At 50.5% G+C, this 22,623-nt stretch overlaps 6 protein-coding genes across 14 annotated transcripts in view; 4 read left to right on the plus strand and 2 right to left on the minus strand.

The window, feature by feature from the left end:
* LOC126581648 (head-specific guanylate cyclase) lies at positions 1 to 21,604 on the minus strand. 4 transcript variants are annotated; one of them, XM_050245465.1, is made up of 6 exons: positions 21,502 to 21,604; positions 2,637 to 2,809; positions 2,421 to 2,494; positions 2,271 to 2,353; positions 722 to 2,064; positions 1 to 637 (listed from the first exon to the last, which is right to left on the minus strand). In XM_050245465.1, the coding sequence occupies exons 2-6, from the start codon at positions 2,802 to 2,804 to the stop codon at positions 260 to 262; spliced, it is 2,046 nt and encodes a 681-aa protein (XP_050101422.1). In that variant the 5' UTR covers positions 2,805 to 2,809; positions 21,502 to 21,604; the 3' UTR covers positions 1 to 259. The 4 variants fall into 4 exon arrangements, with proteins under 4 accessions (XP_050101422.1, XP_050101432.1, XP_050101439.1 ...); XM_050245475.1 differs by lacking the exon at positions 21,502 to 21,604 and adding an exon at positions 13,651 to 13,740; XM_050245482.1 differs by lacking the exon at positions 21,502 to 21,604 and adding an exon at positions 3,748 to 3,752.
* LOC126581717 (general odorant-binding protein 99a-like) lies at positions 4,691 to 5,471 on the plus strand. Its single transcript, XM_050245571.1, has 2 exons — positions 4,691 to 4,850; positions 4,936 to 5,471. Exons 1-2 carry the CDS (start codon positions 4,809 to 4,811, stop codon positions 5,311 to 5,313), a joined length of 420 nt encoding a protein of 139 aa, XP_050101528.1. The 5' UTR covers positions 4,691 to 4,808; the 3' UTR covers positions 5,314 to 5,471.
* LOC126581674 (calaxin) lies at positions 7,335 to 10,945 on the plus strand. Its single transcript, XM_050245494.1, has 4 exons — positions 7,335 to 7,822; positions 8,582 to 9,062; positions 9,134 to 9,249; positions 10,519 to 10,945. Exons 1-4 carry the CDS (start codon positions 7,335 to 7,337, stop codon positions 10,535 to 10,537), a joined length of 1,104 nt encoding a protein of 367 aa, XP_050101451.1. The 3' UTR covers positions 10,538 to 10,945.
* LOC126581683 (short-chain dehydrogenase/reductase family 16C member 6) lies at positions 12,508 to 20,318 on the plus strand. Of its 6 annotated transcripts, none has more exons than XM_050245507.1 (6): positions 12,508 to 12,878; positions 12,956 to 13,142; positions 13,956 to 14,051; positions 19,079 to 19,390; positions 19,484 to 19,661; positions 19,729 to 20,318. In XM_050245507.1, exons 2-6 carry the CDS (start codon positions 13,084 to 13,086, stop codon positions 20,170 to 20,172), a joined length of 1,089 nt encoding a protein of 362 aa, XP_050101464.1. In that variant the 5' UTR covers positions 12,508 to 12,878; positions 12,956 to 13,083; the 3' UTR covers positions 20,173 to 20,318. The 6 variants fall into 6 exon arrangements, with proteins under 6 accessions (XP_050101464.1, XP_050101480.1, XP_050101504.1 ...); XM_050245523.1 differs by having other exon boundaries at positions 12,964 to 13,142; XM_050245547.1 differs by lacking the exons at positions 19,079 to 19,390; positions 19,484 to 19,661; positions 19,729 to 20,318 and adding exons at positions 17,733 to 18,047; positions 18,126 to 18,303; positions 18,405 to 18,982.
* LOC126570568 (lysozyme 2-like) lies at positions 20,529 to 21,275 on the plus strand. Its single transcript, XM_050228462.1, has 3 exons — positions 20,529 to 20,534; positions 20,577 to 20,771; positions 20,843 to 21,275. Exons 1-3 carry the CDS (start codon positions 20,529 to 20,531, stop codon positions 21,146 to 21,148), a joined length of 507 nt encoding a protein of 168 aa, XP_050084419.1. The 3' UTR covers positions 21,149 to 21,275.
* Positions 21,251 to 22,623, minus strand: part of LOC126581613 (maestro heat-like repeat-containing protein family member 1) — a 25,779-nt gene continuing 24,406 nt past the window's right edge. Inside the window, exons 6-8 of the mRNA XM_050245404.1 lie at positions 21,866 to 22,623; positions 21,679 to 21,781; positions 21,251 to 21,602 (exon numbers count right to left, since the gene is read on the minus strand). The exon at positions 21,866 to 22,623 is cut by the window's right edge and continues 566 nt beyond it. Of these exons, the coding sequence (XP_050101361.1) occupies positions 21,457 to 21,602; positions 21,679 to 21,781; positions 21,866 to 22,623 (1,007 nt within the window). The 3' untranslated portion in view covers positions 21,251 to 21,456. The remainder of the gene's footprint in view (positions 21,603 to 21,678; positions 21,782 to 21,865) is intronic.

The following is a 22,623-nucleotide window of genomic DNA, read 5'->3' on the forward strand; positions in this document are numbered from 1 at the left end:
ATTCACCGTTTTATTCTTTAAATATAATGCTCTGAAGTCAACATCACGATCACGATTTGCTAGAAATAGATCATGTATATAGATAGAAAGAGTATGGAGTAATGAATTTTACCGATAGCCCGCAGGAGAATGCTTCTATCCACGTTCAACATTTACTAACATCAATAAATATCAATGGCACGCTGGCACGTTCTCTAACTCTAGCCCAGCCTATCGCCGTTTGATTGTGGTTCCGAAATACAGGACATTAGTTAATTGTTTAATTAATTTCTACGGTAACGGTCTCATTAGTGTCGCGCAGCGTTTGTTTCATCGCCTCCTCTATGTGCTCCTTCAATGGTCTATCATTGCTGAGTGTCGGGTGTTTGTAACCCTCGAGAAAGTAACAGGTCAGGCCAGCCGAGTCGGTAAACTCCTTAGGCATACACGAGACGCTGCGAGTTGCGAACTCGAAGCAGTAGTCCGGATGCTTCACGAGCCACTCGTGCGTGGTCGGGCTGATGTTGATCTTACAGGCCTCGCTACCGGACTCGAACTTGTTGGCGATGGTCACGTTGTGGCCGAACAGACAGTATCGAGGCATTTTGCGGCCCACCACCCCGGCCAGTACCGTGCCCGTGTGGATACCGATGCGCATCTGAAACAAAATACGCCACGGTTTACAGATCACGCTAGGGACACTAGAAATGTGTTGGTTGTAAGGTGCCCCCTCCGATTTTACCTTAATATGCTGACCATCATGGGTGTTGTAGAGCGTGCAGGTTTCGATCATCCGCAATGCCATCCACGCCACCTTGTGCGCATCGTAGATGCTCGCCCGGTGTAGCCCGCTAGCCACGCAGTACGCATCGCCTATTGTCTCCACCTTGTACACGTCGAAGAAGCCGCACAGCTCGTCAAAGTGTTTGTACAGGTTCTCGAGCATGTTGATCACCATGAACGGTGTGGCCCGCGAGCAGATGCTGGTGAAGCCGACGATATCGCTGAACAGCATCGTTACTTCCGGGTAGGTTTTGGCGTCGATCTGCGCGCCGAGCCACAGCCGCTCGGCGATTTCGGCCGGGAAAATGAGTTGCAGCAGGCTGACGTTCTTCTTGCGCTCCTTGATGACGGCCGCGTTCGCTTCCTCGATTGAGCTCTTCAGCTTGTCCATGCGGCGCCGCAGCCCATCCTGAGCCCGGGCCTGTTCGCCCACTAAGATGACCTCACGGGTCGCATCGTGTAGCGGTATATCCGAGATGAAGAGCCCATTACAAGTCAACCCCTCCAGCCCGTCCAAGAACGGTGAGCCCACAAACAGCAGCGAATTCGACTCGGGACAAAACACCATCTGGCCCTTGATCTCTAAGCCCTTGGCGAAAAAGTCGGGTCGGCCGGGCGGCGCTCTCAGCGAAATCATGAACGGAGTGTTGGTGCGCCGGACAATCTCGCGGAAGTTAAGCTGGAGTCCGCGGGGCCGCTTAAACCGGAACACGGTACTAGCAGCCAACACCATCCCGCTCGTGACATGGTTTTTGAACAGCCGGCTAAATGCCTGCCCCATCTGTACTAGATTAAGCATCTCGTCCATGATAAAATGCCACGGGAATGCGTCGCAGAAAAACAGATTGCTAATCTTCAGATCACTGGCCGCTAACGACACAGTTTCACGGACGCCCGGCGCATTCAGCTTGCAGAGCGGCACGACGGGCGGTTCCACAGTGCGGTCTTCCGTCTGCAGCAAATACCGGTATCGGAGCGTGTCGCCAGGCAGCGGTTCCAGCTTAATGTCCGGCTCCTGGCCGAATAGCAGCCGGCTGAGTGCCTTCAAGCACCCCAGCAGCAACCAGGAGAGAATGGGCCGCTCGGAGGTGAAGATCAGCTCACCCTCGCCCGCACACACGAACCCGGTATCGGAGACATCCTCCTCCTGCAGCTTCAGCACATCGTACACTCCGTCCAGCGAGCCAAGAAACTCCTGCAAATCCGAACCGAGACATTTAAAGGCTCGCTCTATCACACCCACGCACCCGGTGTGTATGAGCTCCTCACCAAGGTACACGAGTATTTCACACGCGTCCGACTCTGTATTCGCAAGATTGAGCAAGAGGAAAAGAGTGTGGCACAGAGTATGTGTGTGTGTGTGTGTGTGTTAGTGAGAGAGAGAGAGAGAGAGAGAGAGAGAGAGAGAGAGAGAGAGAGAGAGAGAGAAAGAAAGATAGACCGAAAATATATTATCGAAAATCCCCAGGATCGAAATTTGCTCGGTCGGTCGTAAGGTGAACCAGTACCGTAAGTGTGGTTGAGCTGGTCCTGGATGTCAGCGAGGTAGTCATAATGAGGGTAGCTCGACAGCGAATTCCGTTCACATGTCCTGCGGAGTAGCAGAAGTGATATACGATGATACACGATAGAAGAGCTACGACTATTAGGCCACTTACATCTTTGACAATGCAGGCCACCTGTTGCTGTACTTGCTAATGAGGGATCGTAGTGCTTCATGCACATTTTCGTTCTTGAGATAGAAAAAAGAGCGAAACAGAGAAATAGAAAAAGAAAGAGGGAGAGAGTTAGGGAAGCAGCAGAGGCAGAATAGTGACTTCCACTTATGTGTGCGAGCAGCAACATCAAATTGACTAAAAAGCATGCTCACTCACCGATGGCGCTGTAAGCAGCTGTATGGCGGCGTTTAGGTGCGTCAGCGTCAGCGCATCGCCTGCCTGCTCGCTCAGGTCCTCATCCAGGTTCCAGTTAGGTGCTTCGGCAATCGATGGCTGCCGCTGGAACGTTTCGCTGGAAACATGCTTTGCAAACGGGCAAGCCATGGTACCTGTGTGATGGACAGACAACGGCTCGGTTACCACTAAACCTCCGTCAACTCCCTTTCCTCCAAATCATCCTCTTCCTACTCCTCCTGCTCATCCTCTTCCCCATCAGTTGGATCAGGTGAAAATTAGCTTTCCTTTCCAATCCATCTCCAAACGAATGAACACACATGCGCAGTAACAGTGTGACAGTTGAAGGAGATTGGATTCGCAGAAATAAGTTTGACGATTGGTGGAGCCGTGGTAAAGATGTATGCTTCCGCTCAGCACACTCCTTTTCGTCGAGTCGGCTGTAAAAGGAGCTTTCGAGCTTCAAATGCGTACGCACGAACCTAAGCACTACTCTCAGTATGATCGTAAAGTAACCAAGAGTACCTGATTACACAACAATGACTAGTGTTCCTTTGCATGCACGTCAACAGCAAAGGTTCCCTTCTGAAATTGCGAAGTTGCGAATTGCGATTGCAAGCATTGTTCAGTTTTGTTTTTGCTTTCTCGTGTCCCAAAGACGCCATGTTATGTCTCACTTGTTCCAGATCACCGTCCTTGTACCGTACAGTACGGGCGACTATCAATCGTTAACAGAAAGAACCAATATGGAATGTGCGTTCTCATCACTGGGCCACCAATTGACCGCTGCACTCGCACAATATCGTCCTGTAACACCATACCTTTCCTTCGATGAATCACACCACCACCACTGCGTAATGTTCCGGTCAATTTTGCCACGCTTTAATTGTAGAAGCTGTCGACAGCTGTCCCGATGACGACGACGAGTGCAGGGAAAAGCTTTTCCCCCCGAAAAGCAACGTGGTTCAGGATACACTGGCCACTGTGTTTATGTTTCCCTAAGGCCCGGAGCTAGGCTCCCCTTTTTGTGGGGTTATGCAATCGATATACGCTCCATGTCACCTGCAGCAGACTGCGCATGATCCAAACTAACCTTCATAGAAAATCACCACGGCGTGTTGCGGGACAATTTAACATGTTGTTAACTACTGGGCATAATTAGTTCGGCTATAGGGTCGTCGCGCAGGAAAGAGAGAGAGAGAGAGAGAGAGAGAGAGAGAGAGCGAGAGCGAGAGAGAGAGAGAGAGAGAGAGAGAGAGAGCCCAATTTCTTCGTATCGCCAAGATGCAGGCATCAATTGATGGTTTTGTAGTCTTTTGTAGTCCATGAATCAAAGACCCCACCGACCTCCTCTCCAGGAATAACTGGAGGGTACAATCTATGATGCCAGCCATGCGAGCAAAGTTAAGAATCGTTTGCTGTATAGATTGTATGTGCCCACTCTACACCGATCGCCGCCGTCACCGACGCCGCTGTTGCTGACAATCGGGAAATGATCCAAAAACAGCTTCGTGTGTGCAGGACCACTTACCACGGCAGTTGCCTTGCCGTAATCAACCGTAGTCCCATATTCAGCTGTAACAAAGGAAGAAAGCAAAGCAGGGAAAGCAAATGAATTATCACTAACCGACACCAACGGTCGGCCGGTGACCGTCTACTCGCCCTCCCGGCGGATCAGCTGATCAGCAGCTACCGTCAATGGTAGCGGTTGAACACATATCAATGTCTACAATAGAGGGCCGTTCATCTAGAATCATCCAAGGGATCAACCCAATTTAGCCTCCACCAGGCGTAATCAAATCAACTGGAAGCGCGTCTCAATCCAAAGTGCGTTCTGGTTAGAAAGAAGGAGGATGGGGAAGAGAAATGGCCAGTATGATGAGTAACCGAGGCACGGAGGGGCGGACGTGAAAGGATAGCGCGGGCGCAACTCGGATGGTCAGAGTCTGGTTATCAAGCAATAAATAAACGGCCAAGTAAATCATCATGGTCCGATCCCCTCGTGGTCCCGGGGTGTGATCTATAAAAGCCGATGCACAGCCGGCCGTACCAGCAATTCGCAGTTGACCACAGTTGGATCGCTGTGTGTGCCACCAGTGTCTAAAGTGAAAACAGTCCACGAACGACGAACCAACCATCCATCATCGGAGCATTATGCAGCTGTTCGTCGCAATCCTCGCATTGACGCTCGCAGTGGTAAGACCCGCGGACAGTTTTAGACTGGAGGGCTGTCACCTGATCTGATCACCTCGGCCTGACTCGATTGCTCGCCCCATTGTAGGTTAGTGCCGAGTTCGTGGTGCAGACGCGCGAAGATCTGCTCAACTACCGGGCCGAGTGCGTCAAGTCGCTCGGCGTGTCGGACGAGCTGGTGGAGAAGTACAAATCGTGGAACTTCCCGGAGGACGACACGACCCAGTGCTACATTAAGTGTATCTTCAACAAGATGCAGCTGTTCGACGACGCGAACGGCCCGATCGTGGACAACCTGGTCGTGCAGCTGGCGCATGGCCGTGACGCGGACGAGGTGCGCGCCGAGATCATCAAGTGTGCCGGCAGCAACACGGACGGCAACGTGTGCCACTGGGCGTTCCGTGGCTTCCAGTGCTTCCAGAAAAACAACCTGTCGCTCATCAAGGCCAGCGTGAAGAAGGATTAGGATGGCGAACGCTCGAACACGCACCCACACTCACACACTCTGCCCTTTTTGCTACCCTGACTCTCCGTGCGATCGTATCTGACGTCCAGGTTTGGCGTGTCAAGGTGTAAAAGGGGTGTGTTAGGAATCATAATAAAGTGATGGTTTATTGCAATCAACTCAACACCGGTCAGTTCCAATCAACCAGCAGGATTCACTTATCACACACGGCCACGGACATGTGTGGATCCCCTGGAATCCTATCTTCTGCGCGCAGCACGCTCTAGCATTGCTCCTCTCTCGGCACAACTCCAACCAACCAACCGTTTACGAGCTCCGAACATTCTGCGATCACTTGGTACATCGCGCGCGCGCTTGTGTGTAACTTTCCATCATACACTCCACCCTTCCACAAAATAAGCCAAAGGTAGGTAGTCCTTTACCCCATCTCTTCGACCCTGAGACAGTGAAATCTATATTGTCCTGGCAACGATTCGACACACAAATATGCCTCCCTATGTACAGCTAACTCACGCTCTCACCCCCCCCCCCCCCCCCCCTTGCCGCTGGCCCTTATTGCCCCATAAACCACACACCAGCTCAAACACACAAGACCCGCACACCAGAGGAGCTTATAGAGCTATAGATTTCTGGAGGACCCTCCTCTGCTACGGGCGCTTTATAGTCCTCCCCAGCCCGCGCGCGCAAGTGCGCGCTCGAGCGGTAGCCCAGCGGTGGCCCAGTCACGCTGTTCATCATCGGGGAAAGTTGTGTTGTGTCGCCCGGTTTAGTTTCACCAGTCGCCTCAACGCCGACACGCTGACGGTCAGCGGGCAGAATATTTCTGGGCAACAACAACACCAGCAGCAGCAGTAGCAGCAGAACCCATCACAAACATGCCCTACCGGCGCTGCTAAGAGGTGATTTTTACGTCGCGATTAATAAACAATTGTGTACCACCCTTGCTCCGCCCTTTCCTTTTCCAAGCAGAAGTCCACAGTAAGCCATAGCCAGCACCACCAGTGGGCATGTTGATTCACCCGAGCGTCCATTTCCATGGTTATCGCGCTCGCTAAAAGAGTTTTAAAGTTTTTTCTGGGGAGGTGGGGGTTTGGCCAAACTTGCATATCAGGAGCACAAGTGGGAAGCGGGGACGAAAAAAGCAAAAGGCCCTTACCCTGGCCAGCTGACGCGTCCTTCGACGAATGTCAGTGGATCAGTGGATAAAGCGGGATAATGATTCCCGCCGAATAAATGCCACCTGCTTCCACCAGACTGCACCGTAGCTAGCGGTTGTGTGTTCTCTAGTGTGTATGTGTGTTTGTGTGAGGGTATATTGATGCGCGCGGCTCGAGATGTTGAGCGCCAAGTCAAATCGCTTCGAACGAACACTAATCAGCTGCCAGGACACTAATCAGCTGATGGACCAACCGAGCGGCACTGCTTACGACACGGCACCACCATGCAGCGGGAAGGGATCGGTGGAAAGGGGACCAGCTGATTGGGGGCAGCTTCTTTTGGCTGACAGCGAGCGACAATGGGTAGCGCGTGGCAGCGAAGGTGTACACTACGTGCCACGAGCAGTCCGGACGATGCTTCTGGTCCAAAGGACGTAACTGGCGGCACAACTTCTTCTACCTCTACTGCGCTCCATTGCCATTCGCTTATCATACTAATTTGCCCTTTTTATGCTCGTCATCACAGGCCTAGTCTACCACCATCATAACCAGCAAGTGCTCCGAAAAGCGTGGCAGATTGTCAAACGTCACGAAGCGCCTCGCGAGCGCTTGTCGCGTCCTGAGCGGTACATACTATCAGTTATACATAAATTAGTTTATATAAGGGTTAAAGGCCGCCGTTCGCAGGATATCGCCATAGCGAGCCTTAAACACGCACACACACACACACACACACACACACACACAATTGAACGGTGTATGACCGAACCGGAAAAATAGAATAAACAAAAAAAGAAAAACGCACCAGCCGAAAACGTACCTTCTGCTGCGCGCGATACCATTTTGGAGCGTAAGAGCGGGCAGATGGCGAAGAGCAGCGGCAAAGCAGGGTGGGCGAAGGATACGCTAACCCCCCCACCGGGTAAACATGTTGGAGTTGAAGTCAGGAGGGCGAATGAAGGGCCAGCGACGGCAGCCGGAGCAACAAAGCTGACTGGATTCAGCAGCAGCAGCAGCAGCAATAACAACAACAATGGCAACAACCCCAAAGGAGGGGCAATGATAATGAAAAGCGTTTCCATCTTTCTGGCCAGTGGTAGACGAGCATCGGGGCAGTCGAGAGACCAGACAAGGAACACCACTGGCTCCGGCAGCCAGCAGCAGCAGCAGCAATACGGAAGAACTGCGTCCGTACGCGGTAGCAAGCGCCAGTCACAAGTGGACAGTCAGACTGGGCCCAGGATCAAGATATCGCACGATAACCGCAAGATTCTGGCCAGGATGGACGAGCTGAACGGCAAGCTGAACCCGAAGATGCTGGAGATGTACAAGCGGCGGACACACTTCTTCAAGTAGGTATAGCCCGCCGTTGGCCACAGTGGTGCGTTCGAATGCGTGTGTAGTGGGCCTGCAGTGGCAGCATGTTCTGCGCACTGTCGGTGTAGTGGAAACTTTTTATCATTAGAAACTCCTCTTCCTATGATAACACTTTGGGCGTCCCATTGATGCTGGCAGTGTAGGAACTTGAACTGCAATTTCAGTTTTTCTAATTTTCTTGTGCCATGGCCGGTGCCCTAAGTGTGTGGTCCTAGCGATCCGAGGTACCAGGCATCGTTGTATAGCTAGTACAGTACTCACATGATCGAGCTCCTGCCGGCAACATACAGGCGACGGTTAATTGCACTTTACACTTTAGTTAGTTCATAGTTAATCACTCCTCGTTTTTGTAAACGCAGTTAACAACTAGGTGGTAACCGTAGTTAATGCCGTTCCAGATATCTAGGCTCGGGCATGATTGGATCTAACCCTAAACCGAGGGACCAAGCTGGTCGCTGCTATTGGTTATTGATTTGTTTCTTATTTATGACCGACATTGCGACATCGGTTACGATAGGCACTTTATAGCTCAGCTCTCAAACGGAAACAGCATTTCAATCTGTTACCGGTAGCACGGCGCGATTGATTGTAACCTTTCACAGTCTTGGCGGGGCCACACACACGAACAAGTGTTTCGCAATTTGTCGCAGGCAGCCTATCAGTATTAAAAGTTCGGGAACCGGGTTATATCGGGGATATATAACCAACTTCGTTCTCGTTCTCGTTCACGGTAGAGTGGAGGTGGAGGCACTGTGCAAGATCTACCGCAAGCTGGTAGCGAACGCCAGCATGAACTCGAAGGCGCTCGCCGTCAGCAACCCGGGCATGATAGCGAAGGCCGGCTCCTCGATGGATGGCATCGATCGGTCGGTGTTCCGCGAGCTGCTCCACAGCACCTTCGACATCGTCACGGAGGAGACGCTGATGGAGCGCATCTTCTGCGCGTGGGAAAAGGGCTACGAAGGGCTGCCGATTCGGCTGGAGGGTTGGTTGATGGGGCTGTCAACCTTTCTCAAGGGATCACAGGCCGAAAAGACGGCCTTCTGCTTTCGCGTGTATGATCTCAACAGTGACGGATTCATCACGAAGGACGAGATGTTCGCATTGCTCCGCAACTGCCTGATCAAGCAACCGCAGGACGAGGATCCGGACGAAGGCGTCAAGGACCTGGTCGAGATCGCGCTGCGCAAGCTCGACATGGACAAAGACGGCAAGGTGAGCCGCTGCGATCACGCTTGGGCTTCACGCCACCGGCGCACGACCTTATGCTGCTTATGCTTTTGCAGATCTCGTTTCAGGATTACCAAGAGGCGATCGCCGAGGAACCGCTGCTGCTAGAAGCGTTTGGACAGTGTTTGCCATCGGATCGCGCCACAATGTCCTTCCTGTCAACCTTGCAAGCGTAATTTCTGAATTTGTTTTTCTTTGCTAGTGTCGATGATCGTCGATAAATTTTGATTTGTTGGTCATTCCTTTGGCTCTCCACAAAACGCGGATACAAAAACACACACCACACACACCCACATACAAACACACGAACCGCGTTTCAGAACATTTTGCGATAACGTATTTGTCGACAATTTTAACAAAAACGTACGCGAATCGAATGTAGTTGAACCTTGGTCGATAGATATGACAAGCAAACCTTGTTACATTAGATCAGTGCGGATCTCGCTAAGGGAGTGGATATTCACTCAGAACAAAGCATCTTGCAAGTAACACACAGCATCCCAACGGTCGAGGTAACTGCCAGTAGCCAGTATTCAATCGTACCTATATTTTAGAATAACTGTTAGCGCCGTATGCCGCTTACTGTCGATAGTGCTACTCTTTTTTAGCCGCTGTACATTGCTATCTCGCCCCCTCCCCCCTCTCCCCTTCTCTCTCTGTCTCTCTCTCTCTCTCTCTCTCTCTCTCTCTCTCTCTCTCTCTTTCATTCTTTCTATCCATCTCTCTCCTTTTCTGTTGCACTGTTGCGATAGAAAACTTTAGCCATATATCGTCATTAGTCCACATCGATGCCTTTCTCAAAAATCGTTATCTTACTACGAGACTAACTGACAAATCATCGCTGCGGCTAGTAAACGTTGAGGGAAGTTCTCAAGATGATGGCTTAAGCATGCCTGCATCTCCCGACATACTAGTAGGCCTTGCTGTTCTATGGGGAGCTTCACCAAGCGATCACTAAACAGCGGAACTGAGCAATCTAGTACTATGAATTTATTGTGGTGTCAATATGTTGCACTTATTGTTTAGGGAATTTCACCAGTGGACATATGTATTATACTATTTCCCTAAACCACGTGTCAGTCGTATGACAATGTCCAGGCAATTGTGTTAGCCGCTTGCTACTACTACTGCTTTTACTATGTGCCTACCTCCGATTATCCTTCCTTTTCCAATTTAGTAGCCTCACATCGACTGAGAACCCTGGCTTCGTACCATCGTACAACACGCGTACGACATACTACTACTACGTACGGCATACATAGCTTAGACTAGCTAAATGTGATATAGCTGCCTGTGAAATTCTTTACTGTGACGTCTAGTGTATGCGTTAGTGAACGTATTGTGATTTTAAACCAGCCCCCTTCACACTCGATTTTTTGCTTTTGGTCCATCATTTGTCTCCATATACCTGATATATCTGCATGGCTCTCGTTATTCGCAGCCAGGAGGATTCGAACTAAGGAGCACACCAGGTACCAATGGTGGACACACACATATGACCGTGAGCGACCCAGGACCGGATAAACAGGCTCCACCAGACCGTTATAAATACGGAACGGAACGCGTTTGGCCTTGTAGATAGCGAGATGTGTATCGGAACTTCAGTGGCCACGACGCAGAGCACTACACATTTGCCCACTGCACTAGCCTGTCGGTTATTGCGTTATCTATCTGCGTATATCTATCTCGTGTCTATAGCGGCTTCAGGAGGAACCGTAAACTAAGAACATGCCACAGAACGCAGGACACGTGCACCAGGAGCAGCAGCAGCAGCAGCAGCAGCAGCAGCAGCAGTATTTTCCATTTTTGGCTAGAAGTGCAACCGCGTCCGCTTGGTGCCATTCACCCCTTACTCATGTTAACCTTGAAACGACCCAGTTCCACATTCAGCTGCTGCTGGTGGAAAGAATTAATGTAAGCAACCAAATAAATAAACCATAATACTGATAGCACCTCTGTGCAAACGACTTGTTAATTCGGTTTGGTTCCATCCTCATGACCTCCTTCTTTCCTGCTTCGCGTGCTCCATCCGTGTTGGATGGTCAAGGGTTTTGGCGCTCAAGATCGCGCGCAGCCCAGCCTAGCGTTGTCGTCGTTCGGTCATCAAAGATTCGCGGTTTTGCGTCGCATGATGGTATTGGAAGGGGGGTTGGTGGGGGGTGGGGTGGCTTCCTCAACTGTTTCCTCATCTTGTGTTTGACATTTTTCCGCTGGAACCGGCCGCTAGAAAGCTTGCCGACCTTGGACGGGGTGCGGGTTGGGACAAGGTTTTGCGAGAGCCGGAAAGGTGAAGCAGCGAAGCAAACGCACGCTTCACGTTTGTAGAAATCGCACTTAAGCAAGAAGAAAGAGTTAACCAGCTCCGCTAGCACAATGATTCTTTGCGACCCCATCAAGGGCGCCCGCGCGCACGCGTATGTGTGTGTTCTGATAATCTTGAGAGAGCAGTAAGCCTGTGGGTGGATGGTTTGTAGAAATCGAGGTACATTGCGTGTGGAGCGTACACTGGATCGTCGAAAGGTGAGTGAACCCTGGCCGTTCTTCCATTATTGGCTATTTCGTTGTCGCTTCTATTGCTGTTGTTGTTGATGCTGTTGCTGCTGTTTACCCAGAACGCATTCTCTGTTCGGTTACTGTTTTGCTTTAGCTTTGCCGCAATCGTCACGTCTTGCTCTGCCTAGCGCCTAACATGTGACGACCAATTATCAGCCATCATTAAGTGAAGCAGTTTGGCCAGTTTGGCGCTTCCGTCAGGCCTTCAAGGGTATGAGGTCACGGTCGTTTGGAAACAAAAAGCCCAACCTGCACTCTCCTCTTTTCCTCCTTCGCCTCCTCGTCCAATGCCCCAGATGTATACAGAGTAACACAGTAACGCCACGGTCAGTGCCCGCGTAGCGCTGCATGAACCCAGCCCTCGCCTCCCCTCCTTCTTTACTCATGGTATGAAGCTGAAGATTTGCACGACGTGGAGATGATCCGTGACACGATCACGCACGGCATAGGGCCATTCCAAATGCACGCCCTTCGATCGGTGCTGCGCTTGCTAGGAGAAGCGCTGGACTGCGGCCTCGAAGAGTAACAGCAGCAGCAGCTTGGCAGAGCAACGACGAACAAGGACGTTGGTACGGTAAGGGAGGGGATGTCGTATTTGTATAGACAAATTGCTCTCCTTCGCGTGCTTCGCCCGCGCGCGTGTAATGGAGGTCCAGAGGCCAAATAGGAGACGCGGAATGAGGGTGCGATTGAACCGAACCGCACAGCTGGTACTGGACCACACCGACTTTTCTGGTGAGGGAGTGGGAGGTTAAGGTGGGACGAATGGAGGGGCCAGTAGGTCTCGGAGAAAAGCAAGCGTGTAGCAGCGTCCAGTGCGGGCACTCTTCACAACGATTCGAAGTGGCGCTGTTGAGGTTAGTTGTGTTCTAGCCATTAACCGGTGTGGACTGACATCACTGACTTTCGGCCACGGCGTGCGCGTGTCACTCACTTACCACCGTGTAGTACCCCATATTTATCACAACCGCGCGTTTCCCTGTCTCCCGTGTGTACCGGTGCGCTGCCGCCTAGAGTGTGTTTTGCTGAGTCGTGTCCTGAGCCCAGTTTCGCCTTTGTTTGTGCCCAGTTGTAAGCGCTGGTGCGCACCCTTCCTCTCTGTCTTTGCCGTAAAGCATTTGTGTGTGTGTCACGCGTGTTGGTTTGCTACAGCAAAGGAAAGTTGCAGGAATCCTGGACGGACGGACAAACCGGACCGGACGGAAAGCAAAAAAAAACCCAACAACGCGCGCCGCCATCCTCAACCACGTCAGTGTCGCGGCGACTATAAAACAGAAGCAGCAGAACCTCACCTGAACTCCTGCCTTTTTTCTGTTCTTAACTAGTGGAATAGGTTTCAACCAATCTCTCCTGAGTCCATCCCCCCACCCCGCAAGGCGCCCCATCAAACAACAGGAAAAAACTGAAAAAACGACTCACAGTGCACTAGCTGTTCGGGGCGCCTTACACCACCATGAACATTCTAGAGGATGACAACATCGACAATGCAATCTCGGTGTTCCGTAGTGATAGGTATGTTCGCCTGTTAATATCGATACATATCATACCGCACCGGTTCTTTTGCTGCTGATGCTACTTCTATCAACGGTGTGCAACGCTGTCACGCCCAGCGAGAAGGTCGGGGAGGGGTGGGGGGGGGCTTGCGAGCGACATGAAATCAATCCCGGGCGTCGCTGGGCACCCGTGGGAGGGGGTGGCACCCGAAATAGGAACCCCGCTCCGCTTCACCAGTCAGCCGGATCACGTGGGAGCTAAGGGAATCAGAGTGATCTAGAAGCATTGCAGCGATGGATGGATGCCCAGTAATCAATCGTAGTACACTGCGACACTCTGTTCGTTACGCCGACACAGTTGCAGTGGAATAGGGGTATTGGGGGCGGGTAGAGAATGAAGCGTTAGAGAAGGTCGTATACCAGAGGTTGGCGGCGGTCTACAAATTCTTGAGATAATATCATATACACACACACACACACACACACACACACACACACACGCACGCGCACACAAAAACAAAATTCACCCTTCTCCCGTTAGCCTCGTGTGATGGTGTTAATGAGGATGATTTTCGTCGTATCACCATTAGCGTTCCTACAACGTTACCACAATCGAGATGTACTCAATGGAGAGAAGTTGTTGTGGTGTCTGCTCGCTCTTGAACTGCCCATTGAACCCCCCCCCCCCCCCTCCACTGCTACAGTCGACCTGTATACGTAGACCAGCAGTAGAAGCACCCAGTAGCAGGAGCATCAGTAGCGATACCGTGCTCTATTAATCGTGACACTTCGCCTACGTGTTCTCTATTGCTTCTCCATCACCACTGTACAGGCAATTCATTAATAATATGAGCAGCGCCATTCCGGCCCGACCTACCACGCGACAACCAGTCAACGAGCCAGCGGGTGACGAGGGCATAGTCGATCGGTAAGTAATAGACCCCCACTGCCTCACAATTGTATATGGTTCCATCATATTGTTGGCAAGTCGCATATTGTTGACGGATTGATCGGTTGTAGCTTGCTTGCCAGCGCATTGAGGTTGGCTAGAAGCGTGTTAGAGATCTGGTTTACCAAAGCAATTACAAAAAAGCCAAGCTAACCTAGTACCGACACGACTGTGCACCCCCGTCGCAGCAACGGGGCCACCTGGCTGATGGACGGCAAATGTGGCCTATAATTTTGAAACGATTAATTATGCATCTCCCGTCCGTTCGATTCTGGTGCCGATGGTGGCTACGACCGGGGTGGCAATGAGATTTCGAAACGGGGAACACAGTCAGTCAGTGCTCGTTGTACTATCATGTGTGGTCGTCGAACAGTTGAGAACGGCGAGCATCTTTCTGAAAGTTGTATCTACTATCGATTGATCTAGTTGTTTCGAAAGAGGTCCGTAGCAGGCGTTCTCGGACAAAGCCGTGGATTGACAGAGGCTGCCGAGCGAAACCTTTAATCCGCCGACTGGCCATCTTCGCCAGGACAACCCGGAGGGGCTCGGGACGGATGCGAGTAGCGAGTAAAAGCTACTCAAGGCCCTGGCCCCACACTGGGTCAGTCGATCGATCGCTTAGCCTAGCGATCCGATTCTAAGGTAGCTAACCTTGAGGATCCGAATAGCTCGGGCAGGGGAGGCAGCAGTTCGTCCGAATCTCTCTATCTCACGGTGGGGGTAATGGCAACAACAACCACAGCATTGAAGCACTGCATGACCTTCAAGACGCTTCCACATAGACATTCCGCATTCGCTCTTAAGGTCGGTCAACCTTGCTGAGATACCAGGCTTACGGACGGCGCTAGAGCTGCAGACAGCCGAAGAGAAGTGGCCGGGCAATGAAATATTCGGATGGCCCAAAGGCGGTTCACCTTGAAACCGTATGTGCCCGCCATGTTCATCCCCTTCCAACCACCCTCACCCACTTTCGTCATCATGTAGTGGAGGTGTGCTATTTACTTTGTGAATACGTTCGGCGGAGGTGGTGGCGTTGTGATGTTGATGGGTCGTGCACATGATGGCGCACTTTTATACCCTGCGAGCAGCGTGCTACAGTAGAAATGTGCGTTTTTCCTTGGAAGGCAAATCAATTAAAGGCGAAGTGACGGCAACGGTTTTCCGTTTTGTGATGTGTTTGTTCTGAACATGTATGGTGGCTGCGGACTGGTCCGTCTAGAAGCCTCCGTTCTATGTGCAGCAATGACTGCATTGAATTCTTCCCCCCGGATGGGGGTTTATATTCAGTGTACCACGCCAGAATCCCAAAACCCCATCGACACAGAAAGGTACAAGTGCGTCGGGGGACTGGATCCCTAGAACAATTTTTGGCCAGTGGCCACTATCCTTCTGCAGGTGGTTTGTATTGCGAACAGACCTCAGGTTGTTCAGCTCTGGGTACATTCACCGATCTCTTCGCCGGCACTAGGCCCGGGGGGCAACGTAAAACTCGATATCCTCCAACCGACAACCGGTTCGCTATCTCGCTACGGCGACGCGTTACAACGACGAGCAAAAAGCCTACGAATAGCGGCGGTCCGTCGTGTCGCAGCCTCGGTTCGCGGCGGAATCGACAGACGGATCAAAGGGCCAAAGTCATGGCAGGGGGTGGGGAACGGTAGTTTTTGCGAACTGTTTGTCACACGCTTCTTCAACGGTTAAAAACAACACCGAAGCGGCGCTACGGAGCTCAGTGTATCTTAAGTGATTGCCACGTTCTGTTGGAGTGGTGCGATTGATCGTAGCGCAGCACAGATATAGCCACTTGTTGCAAGTTGCGAATCGCGGGAATCAGCCGTTCGGAAGCAGCGAGCGAGACGCTGCACATACACCGCAATTAGAGGCTGTTCTGAAAGTCTAGCCCTGTACCGCTGGGCCCCATAGTCATTTGAATTCGTGTAGGCTCCTTCTTGTGCCTGGGAACAGCACGTCTCCGTGCTCTGTTCTTCAATTGTGCTTTCTACCCGGTGAAGCAAGAGGCGAAGGCCCAGTAGATTACAGTTGACCTTTCACCTCGTCCGTGTTGCTAATCGAGCCCGCACGAAGGCCGCTCCCTACCCTAGCGCTGATAACCAACTCCCCATGCCATGGGGTTGACTATCGGTTTCTGATAAGCCTTCGACCACCCTAGCGTGTGCTCGAGAGAGAGTGTTTGGCTGGTTTGTGTGTCCATATTACATATACTTCGGTCCGTTCGGTGTGTAGTGATACTGTTTCTGGTGCCTACATAGCTCTTGCCACTACAAGACTATCGCTGTGACCCTCCTGCTTCTTCATCCCCTCATCGTCGTCGACCACCAGAGCAGTGCCAGTCACCGTGACGCGGCGAACGCTCTTGAAATCACTATCGACGGAACGAAGACGCCGGATAGCGCGACCCGCTAATCCAGGGAATTTACTCAGCTGGCAGGGGCGCGAAGGCTTTTCGTTGCAACAATAAACGCAACCGCTGGTTGCTTGTAGGCGATCAGTCGGTCAACGCTGCCCTTGTGTTTCGCCACGCCTGGTAATCGCGGGTGAACTCTTGTAGTAGCTTTGCTCTGCTCTGCTCTGATCTCCGCTCCACCGCGGTCATCCAGCTCGATCAATCGCCACCCAACACCGTCCTCCAGCAATCAATCGGCGATTCTTGGCTTTTACAATACTGGAAAAGCTTGTAAAATGCCGCAACAAGAGTAAGTGAACCCAGGCCCCGTGCTGTTATTCGTGCTTGTTAGTGTTCGTACTGTCTGTTGTCATTCGTCAGTCGCTAAACATCTTCATCATTTTAGATCTTTCATTACGTAAATACCTGACTAGTTCGGTCAGGGAATTGGCAGTTTTTTCTAAAAAAAAAAAAACAATCAACAAACGGCATAATGAGCATTCGGTTCGATTCGACCGCGTGTATAACATAGCCAGCAAAAGGTAGAATAATAGTGTCGCATGCGGCCAATTTGAATTCCATCCGACGCTTTGCCTATTTTCATCCTCGGTATAACGGCATCAGTGGGCCGTCAGGCTCAGCCAACCGTGGGCACAACAAGCGAAGATAAGTCAAATCAAGGGGTAAGTGCGTTACCCGATAACGATCAAAGTTCAAGTTTATACGTTCATGTGGACGATAAGTCCCTTTCCCTACTTTGCGGAGTGAGCTGAGGGGATATGTAATCTTTATCTACCCTACAGGCATGCGAGCACGTTATAAACGGGGAATGAAGCCAATGCTCACGATGCTAAGTTCCCTTGCCTTACCGGACACATTTAGGCACCAAACACTGCACTTATTTGCCATTTGTTACCAAATCCCAGGTTTATTCCATCACCCATCGCTATCATCTGCATCGGTACGTCCCTCTACTGTTCTGCTATTGTTTTGCAATGTGATATGCAATGTCAAATGTTGCATTCGCCCGTCCGTGTACTTCCATCATGATCGCATGAGTGTGACTGGTGTGCTACAGTGTATATGCTATGTGTATGTCAGTGTTTCAGTGATTCTATGTTGTGCTGTATGCTTACATGGCCGTCATATGCATGTCCCAAGACGGTCGTGGAGGTGGTAGTTCGGAACGACTATCCTATAATCGAAAACATCACTCCAATCTACCCACTACACGATGCGGCCGCTATTTGGAGCAGCGAGACAAGCAACAACCCGGCTGTCGTGGCCTACAATGCCGTGTTAATCCTGTTCGACGTGCTGGTGTTCCTTGCCAAGTCGGTGTACATCACCGTGAAAAGTATTGTTGAGATGGTCATGTTGCCACCGGCTCGCGACGTAAGCGGCGACATTGTGCTGATTACTGGTGCCGGCCACGGAATGGGCAAAAACCTGGCATTACAGTACGCCGCCCTCGGTACGACCGTCGTGTGTGTCGATGTCAACGAGAAGACCAACTCGGAAACGGTCGCCAATATCAAGTCGGCGAAGGGTGGCAAGGCATTCGGATTCACGTAAGGACCAACCTGCGTTCAACCAGATCCAGCTTGACACTGCCCAACTGACCGCGCGCTTTTGTGCCGATCTTTCAGCTGTGACGTGACCAACCGCCAGCAGGTGGTGGACACGTGCAAGAAGATCAAGGAGCAGGTTGGTGTCGTGAGCATCCTGATCAATAACGCTGGTATCATGCCGACGCACTCGCTGCTCCAGCAGACCGAGACCGAGATTCGCAAAACCTTCGACATCAACGTGTTGGCGCATTTTTGGGTATAGATAAGATACACCAAGAGAGAGAGAGAGAGAGAGAGAGAGAGTAAAAAAGGAGAGAAGACACTCGATTCTAGCGTAGACCCCATTGTTTATTACAGTTCATTCAATCACTGTTGCCGGATATGCTGAAGCAGAACCGTGGCCACATCGTCGTGCTGTCCTCCATTGCTGGTATGATCGGTTTCAAGTACCTGGTGCCATATTGTGGCACGAAGTTTGCTGTCCGCGGCATTATGGAAGCACTATCGGAGGAGCTGCGTGCGGATCCGACTAAGCCCAACATCAAGTTCACCACCATCTACCCATACATGGTTGACACTGGGCTATGCAAGCGACCCTACACTCGCTTTCCGAGTTTGCTAAAGATGGTCAAGCCGGACGATGCGGCTGCCGCCATTATTGATGCCCAGCGCCGCGGGCTAACCGAGGCGTCTATTCCCAAGTACCTACTCTACTTGAACACCTGGTTCCGTAACCTCCCGCTGCGCGTCGGTCAGGAGTTCGGTGATCTGCTCGACACCGGTCTCCAGTCGGACCTGTAGGCACGTACGAAGCTACAGAGTCAGTCTACTTCATTGATTACTTAAGTCACTACGTTACTACCCTGCATACTTGTATCCCAGTTGATGCAGATCGCAAATAAATGGTGAAAGATGACAGTGTTGGGTATAACACATATTTGCCTTACTTTTTTTTTACTTTAATGCCATTGTGTTCCATGTTTGACCGATAATGTTTGCTCCACTTTCCTCAAAAAATCCAATAATTACAGCAACGGTACACCAAATGCCGGCGTGAAGATGTACAATGTGGTGATTCTCATCATCGACATCGTCGTAATGTTGATACGATGGATCTACTATATGCTCGAATCGCTGTTTCGCTCTGTGGTGCCTCCACCAGCTGAAAGCGTTCACAATGATGTCGTGCTCATTACTGGTGCCGGCCACGGCATGGGCAAGTGCATGGCCCTACAGTATGCCGAGCTCGGCGCAACCGTCGTGTGCCTGGACATTAACGAGCACATGAATGCAGACACGGTAGCCACCATACGGCAGCAGCGCGGGAATGCTTTCGGATTTGTGTGAGTGCCCTACCTCCCCCATTGCAACGTAGAACGCGTTACAATGCCGCGTATGGCACGAATGTCACCATTGCTATTCTTCGATCGTTCTAGATGCGATGTAACTAACCATCAGCAGATTATGGAAACCGCGGAGAAGGTGAAACAAGAGGTAGGTACCGTGACGATTCTGGTGAACAATGCTGGCATCATGCCCACCCACCCACTGCTACAGCAGACTGAAGGCGAAATTCGCAAAACGTTTGAAATCAACGTCATGGCGCACTTCTGGGTGAGTTTATTCACGCAGTTTCTAGACCGAATTGGAATTGTAAACCCTATGCTACCGCCGTTCGCAGCTTCTGCAAAGCTTTCTGCCGGGCATGATCGAAAAGAATCGTGGCTTCATCGTGGCATTGTCATCGGTAGCCGGATTGTGCGGGTTGAACAACCTCGTCCCGTACTGTGGCAGCAAGTTTGCCGTTCGTGGTATCATGGAAGCACTGGCGGAGGAATTGCGGCAGGATGCCCGAAAACCCAACATCCGCTTCACAACTGTCTACCCGTACATGGTGGACACGGGACTCTGCAAGAAGCCCCGCATGCGCTTTCCCAACTTGATGCGCCTGGTTAAGCCAGCAGAGGCGGCGGCCGCAATTATTGAAGGACAGCGACGCGGTCTGGAGGAGGTATCCATCCCAAAGTATCTTTTGTATCTCAACACCACCATTCGGCTGTTCCCATTGAAGGTGGGCACACTGCTCCGCGACTTTCTAGACACCGGGGTGGAGTCCGATCTGTAGAGCAACAAGATAGGGAGACCGGTACCGTACAGATTATGTTTAGCCCTCACGCACTTTAATACTTTACGGATGGTTTGAAGTTATGCTAGAAACGCAAAATCAGCGATTCGATTTATGAATAAAAAAAAACAAAAATCAACCCATGATTGGATCGCAGTGTTGTAGTTAATTTTTTAACGACATTAGTTTACCGACACAGTGCACTGATCAATCACATAACAGCGCATCGGAGAATGCAAACAACCCACGACTAGAAACATACACACACATGCCATGCGACCAGAGTTTGATTGATACACTATCATATTGAAAGTTAACACAATTAGTATTGTGGCTTAACATAGTGTCTAATCAGTATGCTGGCATCTTTAAATACACTCGAACGAGTGTGGCGTTTGAGCTAGTTGAACATAGACAGTTTTAGATCGAGCACGTCGCACATCGGCCCAATCAGTTTCCTGATGATCCCAATTTTGTTGCTGGCATTGCCCTTGGCAATAAGTGGGGTTTTCCTATCAAACCTCAACAGCTCCTGTTTCCGTTGCATTTGCGAAGCATCCACTGGATGCACTGGACAAGTTACAGAGTGCAGACACACGGTAAGCGTACTAGACGAGACAAAATTGATAACTTCTCTATAGACCATGTCATTGATAAATTTGATCCTCAGTACTGCGGCCCATTTTCTATTTCGCGTGCCTACTGGATGGATGCTGGTCAGGTTGTGCTGCCGCATGACACGCCAACGCGCAGGGGTGCATTCGAAGACTGCGCAAATAACTACAACTGTGCAACTGGTATAATCAATCTGTACATGGAGAAGTACGGCACGGACTGTAACAATGATGGAGTAGTCGATTGCGTCGACTACACGATGTTGCATATCAACGGTGGTCCATTGTGTCACCAGCCGTTGCGCGGATCCTTTGCTAACAGCTTCACGAAGTGTATGCGCCACGCGATCCATAAATTATAATGTCGACCATTAACTGCGATTTATTTTCTGCATTTTAAATTCCCCATGGTTTAACAGGATCGTATAATTTCGGATACGTAGAGAGTTTTTTAAATAAAGAAATCTCCTCTAAGCATTTATTCGAAAATATTATACTTCTCCTGGTGGCTTGTAGCGAAGCGTAATTCTAGGCGGTTATTGATATTATTAATATTAATCAAGTGAGGCCTCAGCGAAACAAAACAGCGACATTATCATCCCAGATCAAGGCTTCAAGTGCCTGTGATTATTATAACTTGATAGTATGAAGCGCATCGACACGGCAATCACTATAATCCACCGTAAATATACCCCAAAGCTTCGGAAGCACTTACTTTCACATCCTTACATTCGTCCTTCAGCAGCGCGGCGATCTTGTTACCAATCGATTCCATCGGCTTACACTTCACGTTTGGATTGTGACAGTGTAGTAATCCTTTTTTATGTAATGAAATGAAAATTTAGATTAGTGCTAATGTGAGGTGCATTCAGTATCAAATTAAACACCATACCTATAAGTATTGCGGCGTTACCCCGCACTTCTGGCCATTGACTGCGCAGTAGCGGCAGGCAAGCATCGATGAAGTCGCCGATCCATTCCTGCAATTCTTCTCCCTTAAACCAAATATTATTATAATCAGTTTATAGGTAAGCAGCTTAGCATGATGTTCTTCATCACAATCAATGGCATGTACTTACAATCAATTTGGAAAAATCCTTTAAAAATGTATTATATTGCAGCTGGCCATGCTCCATCAGATGTGTTTGGGCAAGCGTTCGCATCTTGCTGGTGCTGAGGAGGGCGCAGACATTTTTCAACGTAAGCTTACACGCACGTTCAATCATACTTTCTTGCTCACTCAGGTGCAACAATAGGCAGCACAGGTTCGCCTTTAATTGTTCCATTAGCGACTCCGACACCGGTGATGGCATTGATTCTGCACTTCCATCGACGTTAGTAGATATTTGCCTAATTTTTTGGCCGCACATATCCCCGAACAGCAGAATCGCCGATTCCCGTAGTTCCGTTGAGTTGTTTTCAAAGAACGGCCTAATGCGTATGGCCAGTGAGACTTGAAACATTTCAAACTTTTCCGGATCTATCACTTGTAGTACCTTCGACAAGCCGCGTATACTGTCCAGCGGAATATTGATGAAGCAATTCTGATTGTAGTCATCGATACCCTTCAGCAGCGCAGTGAGACACACCTCCGAATACTTTTCGATGTTATGCTTAGTGAGACTGCCCAGGTATGCCATGCCCCGGATGCTAAGTCCACGCACCAAAGGATTCGGATCGTTCAGTGACGAGTTAAGATTAAGCATTACCACAGATGCAGTTTCACCGCTGGGCTGCAAGGGTACCAGATGCGCATAGAAACCGGTTGAGGCGATCCGCTGAGTATCGTAAGGACTGCACACGTACTTGCTCATTGTGGTAACCAGCTGCTTCATAA

Source organism: Anopheles aquasalis, chromosome X, assembly GCF_943734665.1.
Source record: "Anopheles aquasalis chromosome X, idAnoAquaMG_Q_19, whole genome shotgun sequence".
NCBI classification, from domain to species: Eukaryota; Metazoa; Arthropoda; class Insecta; order Diptera; family Culicidae; genus Anopheles; species Anopheles aquasalis.

What these genes read in the sequence shown, in the direction of transcription:
- LOC126581683 (XM_050245547.1), top strand. Translation starts at nt 13,084, where the DNA reads ATGAACATTCTAGAGGATGACAACATCGACAATGCAATCTCGGTGTTC. An exon ending in TCGGTGTTCCGTAGTGATAG is followed by an intron (nt 13,143 to 13,955) that starts GTATGTTCGCCT and finishes ACCACTGTACAG; the next exon opens with GCAATTCATTAATAATATGA. An exon ending in ACGTGTTGGCGCATTTTTGG is followed by an intron (nt 18,304 to 18,404) that starts GTATAGATAAGA and finishes TGTTTATTACAG; the next exon opens with TTCATTCAATCACTGTTGCC.
- LOC126581674 (XM_050245494.1), top strand. Translation starts at nt 7,335, where the DNA reads ATGGCGAAGAGCAGCGGCAAAGCAGGGTGGGCGAAGGATACGCTAACC. An exon ending in CGGCGGACACACTTCTTCAA is followed by an intron (nt 7,823 to 8,581) that starts GTAGGTATAGCC and finishes CGTTCACGGTAG; the next exon opens with AGTGGAGGTGGAGGCACTGT. An exon ending in ACATGGACAAAGACGGCAAG is followed by an intron (nt 9,063 to 9,133) that starts GTGAGCCGCTGC and finishes ATGCTTTTGCAG; the next exon opens with ATCTCGTTTCAGGATTACCA.
- LOC126581648 (XM_050245465.1), bottom strand. Translation starts at nt 2,804, where the DNA reads ATGGCTTGCCCGTTTGCAAAGCATGTTTCCAGCGAAACGTTCCAGCGG. An exon ending in TGGCCTGCATTGTCAAAGAT is followed by an intron (nt 2,354 to 2,420) that starts GTAAGTGGCCTA and finishes GCTACTCCGCAG; the next exon opens with GACATGTGAACGGAATTCGC. An exon ending in CCAGCTCAACCACACTTACG is followed by an intron (nt 2,065 to 2,270) that starts GTACTGGTTCAC and finishes TTGCGAATACAG; the next exon opens with AGTCGGACGCGTGTGAAATA.
- LOC126581717 (XM_050245571.1), top strand. Translation starts at nt 4,809, where the DNA reads ATGCAGCTGTTCGTCGCAATCCTCGCATTGACGCTCGCAGTG. An exon ending in TCGCATTGACGCTCGCAGTG is followed by an intron (nt 4,851 to 4,935) that starts GTAAGACCCGCG and finishes GCCCCATTGTAG; the next exon opens with GTTAGTGCCGAGTTCGTGGT.
- LOC126570568 (XM_050228462.1), top strand. An exon ending in TTACAGAGTGCAGACACACG is followed by an intron (nt 20,772 to 20,842) that starts GTAAGCGTACTA and finishes TTTGATCCTCAG; the next exon opens with TACTGCGGCCCATTTTCTAT.